The sequence below is a fragment of the Haemaphysalis longicornis genome, unplaced genomic scaffold, assembly GCF_048455015.1.
Source record: "Haemaphysalis longicornis isolate Haplotype H1 unplaced genomic scaffold, Haemaphysalis longicornis Haplotype H1 scaffold_7, whole genome shotgun sequence".
NCBI lineage: Eukaryota > Metazoa > Arthropoda > Arachnida > Ixodida > Ixodidae > Haemaphysalis > Haemaphysalis longicornis.
Genome location: NW_027526422.1, coordinates 131610394 through 131631755, shown reverse-complemented (window position 1 = coordinate 131631755; position 21362 = coordinate 131610394). Strand labels below are relative to the sequence as shown.

General features: G+C 46.1%; 1 protein-coding gene across 1 annotated transcript in view; it reads right to left on the bottom strand.

Annotated features, from left to right (window-relative positions):
* Positions 1-17473: 17473 nt before the first annotated feature.
* Positions 17474-21362, bottom strand: part of LOC144145134 (trehalose transporter 1-like protein) — a 43675-nt gene continuing 39786 nt past the window's right edge. Inside the window, exon 5 of the mRNA XM_077676642.1 lies at positions 17474-18469. Within this exon, the coding sequence (XP_077532768.1) occupies positions 17603-18469 (867 nt within the window). The 3' untranslated portion in view covers positions 17474-17602. The remainder of the gene's footprint in view (positions 18470-21362) is intronic.

The following is a 21362-nucleotide window of genomic DNA, read 5'->3' as shown; positions in this document are numbered from 1 at the left end:
AAGGTTCATGACAGTGGTAATGAAAGAACACAACCGCACCCCTGCAAGCCTACAGGAGTACTCCGAGCATGGTATCTACAAACGTAGCAAAGCGTGTTGGCGTTATTAGCATATATTTTGGTTAGCCAGGGCCAGTGGCCAGCCTTTTAATCATAGAGTCTGAAAGAATAAAACGATTGAAAAAGAAAAATCATCATCCTCATCATCATCATCATTATCAACACCAGCCTCTCTACGCCCATAACAGAGCAAATGCCTCTCCCATTATTCTCCAGTTACCCCGGTCCTGTGTTAACTGCGACCAATTTATCCCCCCAAACTTCTTGATCTCATCTGCCCATCTAACTTTCTGCCGCCCCCTGCAACGCTTGCCTTCTCTAGGGATCCACTCTGTTACCCTTAATGACCACCGGTTATCTTCCCTTCGCATTACATGCCCCGCCTACGTCAATTTCTTCTTAATTTCTACTAATATGTCACTAACACGCGTTTGTTCTCTGATCCACTCCGCTTTCTTCTTGTCCCTTAATGCTACACCTATCATGTTCCGCTCCATTGCCCGCTGAGTCGTTCTCAATTAATGTTGCACCCTCTTAGTGAGCCTCCAAGTTTCCGCCCCGTAGGTGAGTACCAGTAAGATGCAGCTATCATACATTTTCTTCTTCAGGGACAATCGTAGGCTGCCATTCACTGTAAGAATTTTAAGGGGAGGTCAGGACACCATAGAGGTTGGCCTATATGTGCAATTAGAGCATGCTAATTACAGAAGTAGCAAAGCACCTGTGCCCTGCCAGCGTATATGTGTTGCTAAAGATGCAAATGGTCAAGCAACACACAGCATAAAACTAGGCAAGGAGAAAAGGATAATGACAATGGTAATGAAAGGACAATAAAACTGCTGGCCATTATCGTGCTGTCGGTGCCGCGTCTACTGCGATAGAGTCAGAAGTGTGTACCTACGCAGCATCTGTGAAACATTGTCGCCAGCGGAAATACGGCTTCCAAGAAGACACTACAAGGAAACTAAAAAATTTCGCGTGGCGAGGAAAAAGGCAGGCGTTTGTTGCTGCTAAACCAACAGCCAGACGACACCACCGCCCCAGTCACGACACGAAGATTGCACGTCAGGCACGAGGAAGACATCGTCGCAACCGAAGATGCATATATGACGTGACAGCAGACAGGCAGACCTATTTTTAGTAATGAAGGATTGCATAGCTTGGAAATGAAATTTCCAAGCTATGCGACTTTGAATGAATTCCCACGAATAGGCAGTCTTGAAAGTTTGTCTTAATGTACTATTTCAAACTTGAAATAAATTTATTGTATCAGTTACGAACTGTGGAAGCGCTGCTTGGCGAGGCCCCACATAGGCTTGTAATTACGGCGATAAAAAGAGGGAAACAAGCGGCGAAATCTAAAAAAATGGCGCTGAGGAGCCACTGGGTGAGCCCGCATAAAAGCACATTCAAGCAAGGTGGCCCACTATGTGACAGTCTTTTTGTAAGGTAAGTAAAGAGAGCAAGCACCTCCAGAGGAAGTCGACATTTTGCTTGGCCATAATCAATATATGTGGTGCTATAGATCTGCGACTTTACTATATATTTTAAAGCACGCAGCCGAAGTAGTTGATGGTACATTAAAGCATAGCCTGTAAAACCCTGAAATTTGGCCACGAGCAGATTTGGGCCAGTGGGGGCGATATATTACAAGTAGCACTTGCAACACGAAGCAGGGATGCCACAAAAGAATGATGATAAAACAAGCGGCTACCAAAAAGTACATTTTGTGGAAAGAAGCTCCATATGTGGCCAGTCCAACTGCCTCTCCCCCCCCCCCCCCTTCAGTAGAAATAACCACAAAAATGCGGAACCTGATGACTCCAAGTGTTGGACAACACTTTGCTTCCTATCAAAACCAACGCACCGTACATGAGTACACAGAATCTATCTGCCAAACCACGTAAAATAAATGGTTCAAAATTGCGCCTGTCCTCGCGGGACCTGCTCCCTCAGCTGCATGTTGAACCATCAGCCACTGCGTTTAACCGACGTAGTACCATCCGCTACAAACACGATATACTAGAAACCTGAATTGTGAAGACGACGCTCCCAACGCATACTCTAGCACGGTGGAACGCGACGCGAAGTATGTCCTTGGCGTTCATCTCCAGAGGTCTGCAATAGAACAAGTTGCGAAACTCCGCACAAGGGCGGGCATTAAAAAGTGACCCGCCATATGTTTCATCCCTATTTTAAGGGTAAAAACTATTGTGTTGTTCACCCCCCTACACCCCCACCCCCCCCCCCCCCCCGCGCAAGAATTGGAGCTAGGAAATGGCGTACTGCAATACTTGGCACTGTAATCAAACTACCTGAAAATTTTGAAGTAATTAAATAGCCTCATTTTCATTGGGAAGCGAAAAATATTCGCTAATTCGACGAGAATTTTGTGCAGCTAAGTGAAGTCGACGTTTGGGCTACTTGGATGAACACGATCATGAAGACAGAATTATTGCAAACTGGACGAATAGGAACGACATCCTTGGGTGAACCCAGCGTAAACGAAATGAAGTCAGAGTAAAGGAAACACAAGCCCAGTGGCCTGTTCTTGTGTTTTATTACTTGTCCTCGTTTCGTTCGCGTTGATTGCACGTAAGACCGATCATGAGTACAGTCCAAAAACGCATACACAAGTACGGGTACAAACACAGCACGGTTTCACGGTCATTTGCACTGGTAGACGCTACGCCTGCAGCTATTTTCTCACTATTTGTGAAGGGGAAGGGCGGAAGGGGCTTTGCCAAAACCTGACAATCTGAAGCTGTGTTCTGCCAGAGGCATGTACTGAAGAGCTCTGATGTTATAATCAAAAAGACTTGTATGTCTCACAGTTAAGTCCGAAATTACGACTTTCACTGAACACTGGTTGTCAAGGCGTTTCATATAAAAGCTTGTGGAGAGCAAGTTGTTCCATAGCACACGATTTAACTTGGCTGATCCCAAATGCAGGGCGGGAACTTCAGGCAGCCTTTAGTTCGCCCTGATTCTCATTACATATTTTTTTCTGCTACATGGTGTGGCTGCTGTTGTGTGCCCACAGACCAAAATCGTTCGGTACTATTTGTAGCTTATAACAGTGCTGGTAAAACAAAGATGTCTTGAGCGCTCACATGTTCATTCGGATGTACCGCAAGACCATTGAAAACGTCTCTGCCGTTCTAAGAACTAACTGCACTTTTTTCAGCTTGTCTTGTATTTTGGAGAGCAGTATGAACTAGAAAGCATGTTAGATTTTTTTTAGGGGAAGGGGGGGGGGGTCTCATTCATTCTTTAAAAAATAATAGGCTGCATTATGATGCAGGAAATTCAGCACGTACCTTAGCTGTGCTTCTCGCATTTTTTATCAGTTCTACTCATGTTTTTCGTTGAACTCATGGGTGCAGAAACGTGAAGCGTGATATTTCAACGAGAATTCTATCATGCGAATCATTGCCGTTGCGATTATTTGAAGTCGTCTCAAGAATATGCGTCAAGTATATCTTGTCTGCTTGGCGAAATCGTGCGTGGTCAATGGGGTGTGGGGGCGTAATGCCCCGTACAAAAGTCACTGTTTGCAAGGCATGTGGTTGAAAATCGAATAGGGTTTGTTTGTCATGCGCCACCCAGCTACGCAGGACAAATTATTTCAAACAGCGCACGATATATAATGAGGTTCTTCCCCTTAGACCTAAAGTAACTTCTTTTTGGGAGTAGCCATTTTATATCCCTCTTGTAGTTCCCCAGATAAAAAACGCCTACGCACTACAACTACGTTATAAAACAAACGCCTTACCATTGGCGTGGGCTGTAGGAATTTCGGAAACGTCTCGAAAAAATGGGAAATTACGATGAAGATACCGCCTTACCTTGATTCACTCTGAGGGATTCCGTCTGACTAAGATAAGACAAATTTCTCAAGCAAACTGCAACAATGTTCTTAAGAAGGAGTCAGTGCACGGCATACTCATTTTATTTAGCGTCGGAATTGCTGCGACCACGCGGAAACTGCGGAGCACGGCATGCGACGTTTAATATTGACCAGCAGATAGCATAAGCTGGCGGTTTAGCAAATAACTTTTTGAGATGTAATACTTAACAGAACGTAAAACATTGGTATTACTCGTCTTCTCGAATTTTTAGAGAGGAAATAAAAACCGATTGCGCGTCACGTGACGCTTTTTTGCCCGCACCCGAAGCTGTGACGGTAAAACTTAAAAATTTAAAGCGAAAGATTTTTTAGTGGGACCGATGGCGTTCTGTCAAAACCAAATGCATTTCCCTATAGAACGGTTGGTCGACCGAAAAGCTCAGATAAATATCTCTGGACGTATGGCACGGACGTGAAACATTGCTTAAATTGTGTCAAAACGGCATCTTGAAAATCGAGAAAAAGGAACGGTTCTGGATTAGACAATGCAAGCAGCGATCACGAAAAAGGAGTACAATATTATACTCTTATCTCATAAACCACGTATCCGTATACATTGGGATCCTTCGTAGATTCGTTTCTTAGTGCGCGAAAAATCGTCGCACGGATTTGTTCTTCGTTTGCGATTTGGGACGTTGAAGGTTTGACGATCGGTTGGTCGCACTTTCAGCGGAGGTTTGGCGCACTTTTAGCTTTCGCGCTTCTCTCAGCTTTCTTTAGGCAGGCATGAGAAATTTTTGTCAAGCCTTTCGAAAGTGCGGTTGTAACACGGCATTCTACAACCGTGAAGCCCACGTGCAAACCTTCACCCGCTTGGGGATCTTTCCGAGTTGCGTACCCTTGTTCATTTCTGGCTAGTATGCTCGTGAGAATTGAAAGGTCCTCGGCCACTGAAAAATGCACGCGACGAGCGCAATTTTCAGTCGGAGCGCCTTCACTCCAATTTGAATCACGTGCTACAGTGAACATGGGGCAAGGCAGTTCTCTCGTGTGGGGAGATATGAGGCAGGGTGCATGGCATGGAGGATGGTTCAAGGGGGAATGGTGCCGTAGTGGTCTGAAGTCACCCATAGTCTTGTGCCTCGTCTTTGGCCAATTATTATCTGGTGCTAGACGAGTGCGGAGAGAAAGACGATAGATGGAGAGGATTTCGCGATATGTGGGGAAGACGTCGTAGTTGTCCTACAGAACAGCTGGCGCGGGAGTGAGCGGGGGCCCGCCCGAATACTGATAACAATAAATCACACTGCCCATATACGCCTCCAGCTTTGCGATCGCTGCGCCGCCTGCCGCCGCTTCTCCACGGAGTTGACGGGATTAGCGCTGCGCGGCCGATAGGGGCTCATGCAGTGTTTTGGTTCTCTTTCGCTTCTTTTTGCCCTTCCAAGCGCTAAAAAACTTGTTATGGTGACGTCTGTAAGTAAACAGTACGTTTAGGTCACTTCAAAAGCCGCTGCGTCTTGGTAGGGTGCTCAAACACCAACAATAGCTATCCGGGAACGCGGCTCTGCGTCCTTTTCGTCCGCTGTTACGGGAGTCGGCGACGGTAGCAGCATACCACCACTGTCACCTCCGAATACGTCCGGAACAAGTGAATTTTATTGTCGCCTCGTTTAAACCTGATACTGGCACAGTGAGAGGTGTGTTTTGTTTTGTAGCGCGGACAGCGAATGCGGCCTCATTACGAATATATGCGTCGTAGAAAAATATATTTCGGGGATGCTATTACCCAATACCTGATAATAACTTGTGCCTTTTATAAGAATATAAGCCACGCGAAAATGCTAAGTATATTCCAAGGCTATGCGTCGGGAAAGATGTGCACTCATGCCTTATAGCAAGAACCAAGAAAAGTGAATTAAACCACTGAAAAATTAATAGTCTGCAAGCCCTGAAGAAACAAAATAGCTCGTACAGACATGAAAAAAAAAAACTCAGTGCAGCTTCTGAAATACTAAAGACGTTCGTATAAACATATGCCGGGTAGGACTTACGAGACCAACTAGTGTGCGAAATGCACTCCTAATTCGCGAGACATGGGGAGGGGGAAGAGAACGAAGACGCTTACGTATCGTTGTGTACGATTGCGGGGCGAAATCAAGATAAGAACGTTTTAGTAATCACACACACAAGCTACTCGTTCCCGTCACTCTAGTTTTTAGACTTTAACTAACAGCTGATCCCTCGGCGAACGCATTTTTTGAGGTATACAAGTTAAAAACTGATAAAAGGTGTCGTTAGAAGAGTGGGATATCTGATAAGGCCCTCTGATTTCCGTTTGTGCTTGATTCTGCAGGCTCCCTGCGTCATGACTATGCTTCGAAGAAACGTTTAGTCGCGAACGGGCATTACTGTAGAAGCCCTTCTCCGGCCTGCTTGCGAAGGATATATGTAACATATATGAATGTTTGCGGGCGCTCAGCTCACGACAAGACGCCCCAGCATTATTTTTTTTTGTCGTGCGCTGATCCCGGATATAATTTTGGATTATCCATTGTACTTATTTCGTAGAATGTTCGTGAAATTTATGTCCAGGGTAGTGATCAATATCTGAGGTATGGTATTGGCAAGCATAACTGGCGTGCTGTCAGGCATAAGCGCTCCACTAGGTTATATAAGGGCACAAAACTGATTTACATCGTATTGTATAGCCATCTGGGGATATTATGCTTACGGAGACACTGTAAGTAAATTTCAGGGCAATGGAATCACAATCATCTCCATATACACATCCCGGTTTCGCCACGCCGACCTGTGACGCACACTTGGCGCTTGTAAAGACCGAATGTACCAGACTAAGAACGCGTCACACACATTTACACTTTCGTAAACACACCACATTTGCGAACAGAGTGACTGCTCCACATCAATATGTATTTCCAACGCCTACAAACGGTAAATCTCAGTCGTGAACGGGCCCCGAAAGCAACGGTGACAGTGGGGAGCGGGCCAGCGACTCCCGCGGCTGCTGTCGATACGGGCCGCTAGGGGGATTTCAGTGGCGCCCCTACAGGCCGCGCTCTAGGCGTATTGTCTTCCAGTATAAGTTAGGAAAGCTATAAAAAGTTTCTGATCATAATATCCTGTCAACGAACTCGACAAGGTAATATGCCTAACAATCGCTGAAAAGGGTATTTAAGTGAACAGATGAACAGGTTTGTATACGATAAAAAGCCGATGCCAGAAGTAGCTGCGCAAACAGCCCCGTTGAAAATGGGCGACGTAACAGAGGAGTACGAATGATTTCCGCTATTTCAAAAAAAATATTTTGATTTAACTGCAGCAAAGTTTTCTAACAAAGCAGCAACGCCTTAGTATGTACTTGTATGACTGCATTGAAATAGGGTGTGAAATTTTTATTACAGAAACTTACTCTACCTATACCCGGTTACAACTCAAGAACGGCACCTCGCGCCTCATCACCGCAACCGGCTGTTCCTCCGCTCGGCGCAAAGAGTGCGTTACTGCGAATGTTTTTGGAAGCACAAAATGAAAGAACCCCCCAAAACAAAACAAGTAAACTTAATGTTCTTGGGATTTTAAAATTTCAATGCGAGATACAATACCACAATACCGTGTATCAAAACGTAAAAATATTATAAAAAAATTGCCATTCCTAGTCAAAACCCGGTGCAAAAATGACAAAACAGAACATTATTAATAAAAAAATAACAAAGTTCAGTTTACTTTTTATGGCTTACGTGTTGTATTTTACACACGTATGCATTATTCTCTAGCTTTGAAATTACGATGTGTTAGCGTATAGTGGCCTCTTTGCGTCCCTAATTGTATTTTTGTCCCCACATTTTACACCATCTCATTCTCCAACAAGGACGTCTCGTACGAGGTCGATTTTCTGGCGGAGCATGACTACGCAGTACCACCTGTAGCCGCATTTGTTACTGTTTCTTCGACTCCAGATTCTTCGTCGCGTTTGCGGTCTGGGGCGAGTTCACCTACCCCTCAGAGCCCATCAACGCCGAAGCATCTGTACAGGAAGAACTGCAGCGGCATTGTTCTTTGCCGCCACGTTCAGCAGACAGTTTTGAACGTCTACATGAAGCTGCGAGGGGAGCACCAGCCCATTGGCGTGAAAGAAACTTGCCGCAAGACAAGTGAGTACACCGGTGTCAGTTTCCGGAAGATTTTGGACATCAAATCCAAAGCGAAGGCGACGGGCGGGAAGCTGACAACACCTTCCCGGAAAAGGCCCGGAAGCGAGAACCGCAAACGCCGCACTGCGATGTATGACAGCTTCACTTTGTGCGCGCTGAGAAACATTGTGCACGACCTCTTCCGGCGCAACGAGCCTCCTACTGCACAGAAGATTGCGGAAGAATTTCGGAGGAGTGAGCATCTTCCCAGCCTTCGAACGTGGACCATCCGCCGCCTCCTGGGTGACATCGGCTTTGTCTTCGAGAAACGCGAACGAAACTCGATGATGATCGAGCGTCAGGACGGGCTGATTTGGCGGCAGAGGTACCTTCGTCAGATCGCTGAGTACAGGCAGCAGCACCGCAAGGTGTTCTACACAGACGAAACTTGGGTAAACGCTGGCCACACCGTGACGAAGGCTTGGAGGGACGATACGGTGAAAACGCCCGAGGACGCTTTCCTGCGTGCTTTGACGACTGGACTCAAACAGCCATCCAGAAGAGGAGCGCGGCTGATAGTCACCCACATCGGCAACGAGGACGGCTTTGTTGACGGCTGTCTGTCCATCTTTAAAGGAACGAAGTCGGGAGACTATCACGAGGAAATGGAAGGCGAGCATTTCGAGGCTTGGTTTGGCTCTGTTCTCCCTAAGCTGCCCCAGGGTAGTGTTGTCGTCATGGACAACGCGCCCTACCACTCCAGGTGCCTGGAGACTGTCCCGACCATGTCCTCACGTAAGCCTGACATACTAGCCTGGCTGACATCAAAAGGTATCCCGTGTGATGCAACCATGACAAAGAAGCAGCTTCTTGAACTGGTGGTGTCAGTGAAAGACCAGTTTGTGAAGTTCAGAGTTTATGTCGCGGCAGAAAAGGCTGGGTGCGTCGTTCTGAGGTTGCCACCATACCACTGTGAGTTTAACCCCATCGAGCTGATCTGGGCGCAGATGAAAGGTGAAGTTGCTAGGCTGAACTTCAAGATTGACAGTGTGCGGAAGCTCCTCATCACAGCAGCTGAGAATGTTTCTCCAAGCAACTGGGCCAAGGCTGTTGAGCACGTCATTGGCATTGAGGTCAAATGCCGAGAGGCGCGTGGGTTTAGCGACCATGTGGACCCAATCATCATCAGCCTTGGGGAGGAAGACGACGACAGCTGTGGGGGTGCAGATGACGACCTCTCCGGCATCGAGCAAATGGAGTGAGGCTTACCATGCTGCAGTCTTCAGCTCCGAAGCTCCAAACGGCTCTTTTAAGAGCCCACCAAATGTTGAATAGCGGACTGGCCTACAGTGAGCTTGTCACCTCTGTATCCTCCCACTATGTTTGGTTTATGCAGCAAAATTCAACTTTTTTTTCTGGAACAGTACCAAGGTCGTTTACATGGCTGGTCAACAATGTAGGGCTAAGGAACATGAAACAATACTAAGGGGGATGGTGACACAATCTTGCATTAGTGAAAAGACAACTTTGTATTATTGAGGCGACGCTCTGTAACTTTATGCTCGGCTGCCTTCGCCTACCTATCTTTGTGGCCTCACGCTCAAATCTTGCCTTAAAATATTTTCATGCGGCCACGTCTGCAGTGTTGGTTTAATGGTTTCCAATAGTCTTGTTTACCTTTTCAATGAGTTGAGGTTTGTGAACAGCGTCAGGAGTCGTTATCCGGCGATTGCTGGTCTTTCTTTCCACACGAGCCAAGGTGATTAATATGGAGAAAGACACTAGTCCATGGTCAGAAAAGACGTGCTACACTGCATCTAACCACCCACTGCAAGAAGTCCCTGGTAACCGAGAAGCGGTCCAGGTGAGCTTGAGACGTGCCATGCCGGCATGTGTTGCGGGGCGGCACCCCACTGACGTCCTGGGTCCACATGGATTCTATCACTGTCCCACAAAACGAACATTAGTGTACAAGCTGAGAGTGTCAGGCTCTGCTCTTCCTTGTCACTGACACTTTACGCAGTTAATATCCCCTCACAAAGAAGAAATACATTTCCCGTTACATTACGTGGTACTGTTTGTGGGGAAGCAAACAGGTCAGTACGAGCTTGCGCCTTGTCGGGGGAATGCACGCAAAGGAAACAGAACAACTTCCCGCTCATTTTTGCATCGACCAGGGAGAAACCACCATCTGCCCAAGCTTGCAGTCAAAAATTTTAAGGAAGTCTCTTTTTCTATAAGAATGGCTGTTCTGCCCGCACGACTACATTTAGCAGGCTAACTTACTGTCCAACCAACAATTTTTTTGACGTTGCTACCATGTGTGCCCTGCCTTTCCACAATACACTCTTCTACCCTTGGAACGAATGCCAACATGTTGCAACAATACACAAGATAAGCTGAATACCACCAGGGCAAGGCTGTCAGATTAAGTTGTCGGACTGCCTGAAACTTTCAGCGGCTAGCTTCAACGAGAGGACTGTGCCTCGCGGCAGTACAGACAAATTTTTTAAATGGCTGCTACGATAACTGGCTGCTGTACAGAATGTGCTCGTGTCGTTTTGTTTTCTTTACGTCTAATTTGTGGCGTTGTGCCTGATGAGTAGGAACCTTCTGCACATAAGCTTGAAATTGTCTTGCAGCACTATGTGACCTGCAACCATATTTCTCGTTGTTTGGTGATTTTATTTCATTTGAAACTGCTGGCACTGAAGAGTTGCCGAGGTGGTGAGGCAAAAAAAACGACTTGTATAACAATCTCACTAAGCCCCTCTGCACCGGCAGCATTTGGAAGTAAGGTATAAGGGAAATCACTGCAGTGTTCTAAGTGGCATCATATGCTACTTATGTGCTTGAATGGACTTCTCATGGCAGCGCCACGTATGGGATGTTGTGTTTTCACTGAGGATGTGTACTTTTTCCTCTGACTACAGGTGTGCTTGTATGTGATTTCAAGTCAAAGCTTGCAGTGTAATTCAATGTATGTAATATGTAATTAAAAAAATACAATTTACGGTGCAGTTGCAATTTCGCAACACATCCCTGGCTTGGTGTCGTGTTGAATGGTATCAAAAAAGCAGCCGTTACTGTTTTTGTGCATGGAGAGTACACTGCTTATAACGAAAGCATGTATAATAATCTCAGGCTCATTGTAAGACACGATAATATGTGACTCATATTACGGGCATGGGGAGGTCATTGCATGTAACTTTGTTTTAATGTGATAAAGAAGACCCAGTTTCAAGTTTGTCGAAAGTACCTCACGTATATAAATAAGCAGCTGATTAGAAGTGTAAGCAGCTGTTTCAACATCTGGACTGTAAAGCATACTTCAGAGAGAAATGTGAGATATCGAGGTTCTTAGCAGTGCGTTATTGTGATAATGTGGAGGAAACATTGAACAAAACTGTACGGGCACTGTGAATATCTTCATACACCTGTGGTAGTGCCCTAGTGGTAAATCCAGATGGAAGGCCTGCAGGGAATCACCTGTCACACCCTGCATTCTGTTGTTCAGTGAAGCTCCATGTCAAAACCACACAACACGTTTTAGCCCAGTTTAGTTTGGGGGGGGGGGGGGAGGCGCCTGCTAATGTTTCTGAGTTCTAATAACCTTTTCATATTTGTAAATTGGTACCTCAAGCTCGTGTCCATGATACCTCAAGCTCGTATGCATGAGTATGCCTGCCAGTGAGACTGTCTGCATCATGCCCTTGTTTTGGAACTTGAATTTGCATAGAAGACACTACAACTTTTCATTCATAAACATTTCAGCGCAAAAGGGAATAAAAACAAATGCTGTTTATAAGTGGCGGTTCTCTAGCCAAATTATAAGTGTGAATAATTCACTCCAACATATAATTAAGAGAAAAGCAAACTTTTTTGCTATTTGGACTGCGCTTTGTTTGAGCTTGCCCCAGCAGATGTAAATTCAAGCAATGGGCATGAAAAGGTGAGCTGTAACTATGACGCCAAGAAATTTTCTTTGTACAGGCATTTTCCCCAGTATCGTAAAATAACACTCCAAATGCCGTGTGTTAGGGCGTATAACAATCTGAAAGAAGTGAAATAGCCTGTTATAACCTATATTGGCGTTGTCAAAAACGCAATTGCAATGGCAGCTGCGAAAGAGCATTTTTCAGGAATGGTGCTAATTTACCATCCTTTTCGAGACTCGATCAGAATCGCATTGCGTTGAGGCTTGAGCAGAACTAAGCTTAAAAGCGCTTTTTTCCAAAAATGTGCAGCACCGTGAAGCACGGTTTTTACGCGCAGACACTTCATGGTCGCTTCCTGTAAACTGCAGGCTTTCTTGTCAAGACTGCGTAAAAAAACGCCTAACAGTGCGATATTAAGGACAGTCGTAGAAATGACGGCAGTGCTTAGGCAATGCACACGTAAGGAGCAATGACCGGGAATAGAAAGTAATAAACTAAGGCGTAATAATGAAGCAGAAGTGAAGCTATTTTTCACGCGTGATCTCAAAGGAGCAATTCTGTTATTGTTTTTCTTTTTACAAACAGCGCGCTACCTATGTGCACCTCCGATTGGCGTGGCTTTTGTGCACACATTACTAAACCCAAGAGTGTTTGATGCCACTGTTATTAACCATCAGCATAATCTAAAAATCTAAAATTGTTCTCCGCGTCGTCGTCGAAAGCGCGTAACGTTGCGTACCGCGCAAAATTAATGCTTCAGCACATCGAGTACTTCACGTACGTACAACTGCATCGATCTTTGTAACATGATGAGTCTTATATAAATTAACGACGCACTCGCTCTTTTACGCCCTATATTAAAACTTATTTGTTCATTCGATGTCATAATTACGAAATCTCGCACCGTCCACGAATTGGTGGGGTGAGGTGTGGACAATCGATCAGTTCTGAAATGAGAGACGCAAGATAAACAACCGATAGCAGTCACCGCCAGCGCACGCACACAATAACCACACCGGACACGAGTCGTTTCCATGACTTTTCGGACTTAATCTGCCTATAAATTACTGCAGTGACGACAAACAAACTCGGTGAGAAAAGCAGATGATGTCACGCGTTTACCGCGATCCTCTTTCAAAACGCGCGCGCACTGACGTCACGGGTCCGGCGCTTCGGCGGAGTGATACATTACATGCAGTGGTGCCGTTCTTAAGTTGTAACCAGGTATAGGGAGCCTCGCCCTACCTCGTCGACGAAGGCAAGACAAAGGTCAACGTGGAAAAAAAGCATTGCACAAGTTTTTTTTTTTTTTTTTTTTTTTTTTTACCGAAGCCTGGTGTTAGGTTGAATAGAACTCGCGTAAATATACGTCGACTCTACACAAGTTAGAAGGCTTGTGAGGACAGAGAGCAAATGCACCCTTTCAATCTTGGACACTCTTAAAAAAAGGTGGAACTATATTCGAATAAATATGGTTCAATGTTGAAAAAACTGGTTCTTTTAAATAATATGATGGTTCAATGTTGAAAAAACTGGTTCTTTTAAATAATATGACAGGGAATTCCACACGAACTGAACGAAACGTCACACGGAGAGACATGGTCTAAAATTGTAAATTTCCCCGCTGTCAACTTACGATAGCAGGGAAATTAAATTTTAAATTTCCCTGCAGGGATTTTATATTTCTGTGCTATCAGCTCCAGCGCATTGACGAAAACCTCTGACAGCGGCGGCGTCGTGTTAACCGTGAGCCTTCACTCCCAACTCAAACGAGTGGCCGCCCGCTATTGTTCCGAGTCACGCATACACCCCGGACTCTAACGCGGTTCACAATGAAAGGTGTGTCTCGAGCCGACGCCACGCAGAAATACAAACCGAGTGCCTATTACAAACGCAAGTGTTGCGCTTTCACCGGTTGGTTGAGCGTTTTCCCCTCCTAGCTCGGCACTATAATGGACGTGTTATAGCCCCGAATCCCTTTCTTGACAAGAGCCCGAGCAGAACTGTCTGTCGTAAAGCTGAGATAAAGGAAAGAATGAGGCTGACGTGGTTCGGATAGATTTTTGACTTAATAACCGGGCCAAACAGTGTTTGGCGTTACTGTTCCCTCGGGACATTTTTTTTTGTTGTTCGTGTGCGATCCTTTATGTCGTGTGTCGTCTGGGTCGCGCTGCTTGCACGCGACCAAACGTGAAATACGCACAAAGCGTGTTTTTGGAGACATTCAAATTATTGGAAATTCTGATACATTATCCATGGGTCCCCTTCTCCGCTGGAGGAAATGACCTTTCTGCGAGATTATAATGACTGTGCAAATAGCCCCACGTAGTGGTTGGAGTTGCGGCTGCCCGAATGGTTGACGTCGTACCCCAGCATCGGTAGAGGCAGAACAACAAGGAAAATTGGCCAATTTCAATTTTTTTGCGAGGGTTTCGTGGCAGAGAAACTACGCTTGGTTTCTCCTAACCTTCCGGCGCATGTCAACCGCCAAAGTGTCAGGAGCATGGCTAGTAAGTGGTGCATACGCTCTGGAGCAATGTTTAAAAAAGCCGTTATGGCGGCAGTTATAATGGCGACCTTCGCTAGCCAGAAGCATGCCTGCTAAACCTGCCCTATTATTAAAGCGAAAACGGGACACAGTATGCATGACCACGATAGGTGTTCAGCATGAATCAATGAGCCAAAATTCAACTTCCTTTTGCTTTTCTCCTTTGCAGTGAAGGACTGCTGTTCGTCCAAGCGCGGAAACTATTACCTTCTTACCCATTAGTGAATGCAATTTATGAAACTGCTATAGAGGGGTGCAGGAAGAGTTCAGGCGCACAAAATTGGCATCAAAAATTTTGTTGTCTGAATTACACGGTACAACGCTTCAGTCTGACTTATTTCTTACCACTATGTGTAATTAATTAGTATAAGGCATAAAGCATATGCAAAGGTTTCCGCACGATGCCTCCGGTGCGCAGTCCAGACAACAAAGCGCCCGCGACGTTGCCTGCGGACACACATGAAAGAGGAGGCAGGCCTCCCTGCTCGCCAAGTCCGCTGGTTACGGGGCTATCTTCCCCCTTCCCCTGTTCGAACGCTTTATAGATGGTATCCACTTTAAGTTTAGCGGGATATTCATCCACAGGCAAATCTGAAAACCGCCATCACCATGCGCGCTTTGCAGCCGCACCTCACAGAAAAAAAGAACAAATAAACACCAGCGTGCCCCGTCTGCCGCATTTCCACCCGATTCTGGGTGGTGGCGTCAGCAGATCTATTATTAAGCGCACTCACATTATGTGCTGGCGCTCTACTTGCCGTCGAGAACTTCGTAACCCCCGAGAATGAAACCGCGGCTGCGAATGAAAGCGACACGGCGCGCAAGACGCCAACGCTGCCGTTGCCTACGACCACGGATGTCGCCAGAAGTGCCCTCTGATGCGTGGTCAAATATTGGTTTTGAAGAAATGTTCACGTGTGTGCCGATTTAGATAAGACGGTAGCGTAGCAGCTAGTGCATGCGAAGCGGTCTCCCGAGCCGCGGCCGTGCTCGCGCTTCCCGGCCTCTCAAGTGCTGGCGAATCGCAAGCGACATTTGCACAAATCACTTGAGTTTGGCTCCAGCGCGGCAAAAATTTTCTGCAAGAATGTTTCTGTTGTGGGCTTTGAACAGGTGACAAACCTTGAGTGGCAATCGGCTTTCACTAGCATATGCACGCGACTTGGTCAATCACGACACAGTTGCAGGTATACGTGAGCTCCCAAGTTTTTACCGGTCCTGGTAGACGTGCTACAATTTCAACCGTGTATGGAGATAAGTAAACCGTAGGGTGCTGCACGTGATACTACTGCATGTTCGGTGGGGCATAGTTAGGAACATCGAACAGCTCGCTGTTACCATCATTCGCTGTGCTTTAAGGGGGACTCACCTGTCTTCCTATGGGACTTGCCGCTTCATGACCCAGTTCTTAAAAAACATCTTGCACGAATACGAAAAGCTTTGCAAATATATATCAACGTTAAAAACGGCCTAGTTCAGTTGCTTAAAAGATATGTCACTTCTATACCGAATTAAAAAAGGAACTCTTAATTGCTAGACAACTAGCGCCATCCAGTGAGAACTGGGTAAAGCAAAATGAGTTCGTTGTTTGTTTTTTATCTCAATAAAAAACTGGTAAATTTCTAAAGACTCAAACAAGGCCGATAGGAATATTTCATTAAACTTGCAAAACCTTTCCTAGCGGTAAACGATGCTTTTTAATCCTGTGGGTCACGACCCATAGAAATGTGATCAAACGGGCGCCAGCACGGACAAGTCCTGCCATGTGGCGGAGTCCGAAGTAACCAGTGCGGTGTCGCCTTAGCAACATAGACGCTTGGGGAAAATCATGGCGGCGCACGTGCATGGTTTCCCGCATGCGTGCCACGCCAGTGAATACAACCTATAGGGGATATGTCATCGCAAAAAGAAAGATTGTTAGCGGAGAAAATTATTGTGGCCAGCTTTTCCGCCTTCAAGATGCGACCTATCTCTAAATAAGGCATGCCAAAGAAGACCTTAATTGCCGTGATGAAGACCTATCTTGTCGTAACGAAGCTACTGCCATGTTCAAGGTTTGGTATCCTATAAATGTAATGCAGTGCAAAGTAAAGAACGCCCTTGGCTCTGGTCTGCTGACAGGTACGATAATTTGCAGCGAGGGTAGACTAAACGATCATCGGAAGAAAAAAAAATTCAGAACACCTAAACATTTTTCACAAGTTACGATTATGGGAGAAATAATTTCCATTTCAACTCTGCGGAATGGTATTTCATGCTTTGCGCCGCTAGTATTTGTGGTTTTCTTCGCCGCAGTGTCAGGTCAACGGCAAGCGGACTTGATATGCCGGCAAACACCTAAGTCACTACCGAAAAGCTGGAACCCTCCCCTTCCCATCTTGCTGTGCTTTGCCTAGCATTGCGGTCCTCAACCTGCATTTTTATTCTATTGCGGGGCTCGTAGCTTTCACTGACATTACTTTCGATCCATGTTAGTGCATGTGGGCGCGATAGAAGGACGAGCAGTGCACCAGAAATTTCGAAGGTGATGTAATGTCCAAGCCATGCTAAGCTCTTGAAGCAGCCGTTTTTTTTTTGTCCCAGCGAGGACACTAACGAGACCGGACCCTGGCTCTTTTTTGCACAATTGTCCAGTTATTGCGTTCACATTAAAATTCTTGATGGCCACCGTGAATACCGGCTATAGAGAAATGCACACTTTCGTCAGGATCGATGTGGTGCTCTTTAATTCACCTGACAATCTAAATCTACCATTTTCAAAGTGATATAAAATTATAAAAACGATCGCCACAAGAATCACTCCGGACGAAGCTATGCTCAGTCTCGGACGCATTATGAGACTACTTGCGTGAATGATAAGTTGAAATTGAGGAATACCAGCCAAAATTCTATTATATATTTTATTATTTTCTAGTCAATATAAGATACAAACTGTGTTTATGGCGAAGAGTATATGTTTTTGTTAGGATGAGAACACGAGTATGCCACAAAGTTATACAACAATCGTTATTTGCAATTGATGGGAGTCCCCGGCAACGATGAAATCAAGGTGGCTACATTGCTTGCCTTGCACTCCTATAACTGCTTGCGGCCGATGAAGTTGTAGCTTCTACTGCTCTCCTCCTTGTCACTTGCCGAGACTTCCCTTCCGAGGAGCCCTGCCCCAGCGCAGCAGCAGCCGACGATGGCCTATCCGGATTTGTACCTGATATGGACGACCTGTCTTTTGTCTTGACTGAAGTTTCCGTGACAGTACTGTCGGAGGGGCGCTTCTTTTTCGCGTTTGTCTTCGAGTATGTCGAAGGTCTAGACGTGGTTGATTTCCTAGAGGCGACGGAACATTCATGCCCGCCGGTACCTGGCGGATTTTCGCTGCCAGTGATAGCGTCTGGCACCTTCATTCCGCTGGCACCTGAGGCGCTTCTGGACGCCGTGAGCGTTATTGACTCTCCCTTGGTCATTGTAGATTTTCCGGACGCGACGGAATGCCGCCGGCGTTTGGCACCCTCCGGACCTTTTGAGTTGGCTACGGGAGCCGCCTTACAGCAAGGGTAACAAAGAGCTCCATCTGTTAATGATTTTTTGGATGGCGGTTCAGACGTACCTGACGGGCTTGGAGTCGTTCTGTCCGTTCTGTCGGCGTCAGCGGCGGACCCGCTCCCGGGCGACGCGTCATCTCCCTTGGTATCGGCCCCATCCTTGGGCTCCCTCAATGGCGTAGACATCGTAGAAGCTTTGGATCCCTCAGTGGGTTCTTGGCTGCGTGTCCGCCGTTCCGCCTGTTCGTCAGTGCTGTCAATAGCGGGCTCTTGCGGCGATGTCTTTTCCTCTTCGGACTTATTCTGTAATTTCGGTCTGGCATCGCTTTTTCCCGCATCGGAATCTGGTCGCTTCTTGCTTGAACCTTTTCGCCTGTATTTCTGCGAAAGAGGACAGAGAAAGACAACAACTTTAGGTGTGTCCGGAATGGGGTCGAGGGAAATAAGAGAGGTTGAAGATTCTCTTCAGCCTTCTTTCCCCCAGTCCGCCCCCCCCCCCCCCCCCTCCGCCCCCTTCGTTCAGGATGAGCCGGGAGTCCGTGGACCCCGGCAGCGTCTTAAGCCATGCGGATGTGTTGGATGAGTAGTATAGATTTGGAGATCTTGGAACAACGTTTGCACATCCCATTGCTGCGAAAGGGCGTAAATTTCTACATGCGGTGACGGAAGAACACCGCGTAGTACGACGGTTAGGCAGATCGGACGAATGAATGCAAATCAAGCCGCTATAGTTGTTCGAAGTTCCAGCCTTACGGTGCAGAATTCATTAAGACGTAGCGGTTCTACCGTGACGCCATACTTTCAGTGTTGACGGGAAAATCCTTTCACGAGCGATTTAACGTCGAGGAACGTTTACGATCAGGGTCTTATTGAGATTAATGGTCCTAATGATTGGGGGACGCGGTAATTGCCTTCGGTTGCTGAACTGCAACCAGTAGTACATTGCAATTTTTTTAACGGGCTGCATAAATCGCAGGTATACGGCCGACAGGAGGAGCTCCTTTGTCCCCTGTGCGCATTTCGTTGTCACTTTTCGTGCGCTTCACAAAGCAGTTATAGCATTCGAGCTAGCCATTGTCTGCACTTTTTTAAGGTAGTTGCTAAAGAGAAAAATACAAAACAATATCTGCCCATTAGGCCGACTGGACACTGTAGACAGAAATAAACTGAAATACAGTAGAATTTCGATAAACGGAAATCGCTTAAACGGATTTGTGGCTTAAACGGAACAGTAGCCTGTAAGTTGGTTGGCTTTGTATTCAGATTACGTAAAAAAACTCCCGGTAATCGGAACTAAAATTTTCAGGTCACCCTCTATACGGAACTAGAAATGAAACTTCTTGTGAAACCCATTGGAATGAGAATAAGGTTTTACGGTTCTGGCTGCTTCGTTTTTTTTTCTTCCTCCGTGTTTTTTTTCACCTCGTTGGCATCGCAAGCCCCGTCTTATTAGTAGTCAGCCGTGGTTAGCGCAACGAATGCTACATCGCAGTTTTTGTTCCAGTCGTTCGGTCTCGATTCAAGACGCTGAGGTTACAGGGCTCGGCTCCTTCTCCCTTGTTCGTGCCATCGTTGTGCTATTCCCCCTTGATTACCGCGTTGCCGTATTCTACATTCGGTGGCCCGTAACACTCGCGAAGTTGCGGCCTCTAGCCTCCATGAAGACGCAGTTGCAAGGACTCAAACAAGAATAATTGACGCATTTTGTACTGCACAGCGACTCATTGTTGTCAAATCAACTTTGTGAATGCTGTGCCTAAGCCTTTTTTGGTTTTCTTGCTTTCTGAAAATCTATCACCTTTTTTAGTTTTCTTGCTTTCTGAAAAACTATCAGCTAAATTCACCTTCTAGTGCTTAGAGTTCCATGAAATGCCCTTAAGAGTGTGTACGCACATATATTTGCACTTTTGCACATCTATTTATGTAAACGGAACTCCTGTTAAACGGAACTAATTTTTTTGATCCCTTGAAGTCCCGTTTATCGAGAGTCTATTGTACTGATTACAAAGCTCAATATGCAAGCCGTACTTCACGGAATGCCAACTTCACGAAATGAAACTAAAGAAATGATGTACATATGCAAAGCACAGTTGTCTGTTCACGTCATCCTGTCCGAGTGAGAGGAATAACCAGGTGTAGTTTCGGCCAGCGGGAGTAACATCTAAGACAACACCTGGACATGCAGGCAAACGCAGCCTTAGCGTTTTGGGTAAAAGTTCTCTAAGAAGCAGTGTAGAACGCAAGTGATAGAAACACTCAGTGTTATTTGTGTACTTACCGTGCATTAAAGTAGCTGCCAGTGTCCTCTTATACACCGTATTCCAGGACCTACCGATCTGCTCTAAATACGCTTGGACGCATGGGAGCTTGAATACAGTAGGCGATCGCCAAAGGCGTGTACTACACTTAGCCAGAATGTCTTCGAGTCGAGCCAACTGCGGCGGGCCGCAAGGGTAAACGGGAGAGTGATTCGCACTGAAAACGACGGCGCACGTAGACGTGCGATTTCCTCTGGAATGGCGGGTTTTGTATGGAAGGAATAATAAACGCTTCTTATGACGCAACTGCTTAATGCAACTATCACCTTATTAGTCATTTTTGCAAGGCATCCGTTCAAGCCGCCGGACAGTGAGAGCACCCGCTTTTAACGAAATGCCGCTTTCAATAAAATGAAAGGGTTTATTAGATTCACTGGCGTAACTAAGGTAAAGGGGTCGAGGGAGCCCCTTCCAAAGTTTTAGGCTTTACGAAGGAAAGATAGGCACATCGAATCTGGACACTGAAGGGGGGACTGAAGATGAGAACACTCATAGGAAATAACGGGGGTACTGATACCGACCAACAGCAAATGACGACCCCCAATAATTATTCCTCAGTCGGCTGCTAAACACTCAGGTTAGAGGCTTCATTGTCCGCTCTCACACGAAGACGATCGGCCTTTTGTGTGGTACCCGTGAAGAAACACAAAGATGGACGAAACTGTCGCAACGGTGTGCCGAGTATGTGTGCTGTATTCCGAAGTTTTCCAGTTTTAAAATTTTGAACTATTTACTGGTTATGAATTTTTTCTCCTTCCATGTCCTCACTCTCCTCTTTTTTCGTCGCGGCCTCCCTGACAATAAAATCCTGCGTATGCCATTGCCTTGCAGTGCTTGATACCCTTAAAAAGAACGACGGACGCCGGGGCTCGCCAACCAAGAAAATATGAAAAACAAAACGTAAAAACTAATTTTCTCCGACCGTGACTCGTGCCACAAGCCTGCAAACCATTGGA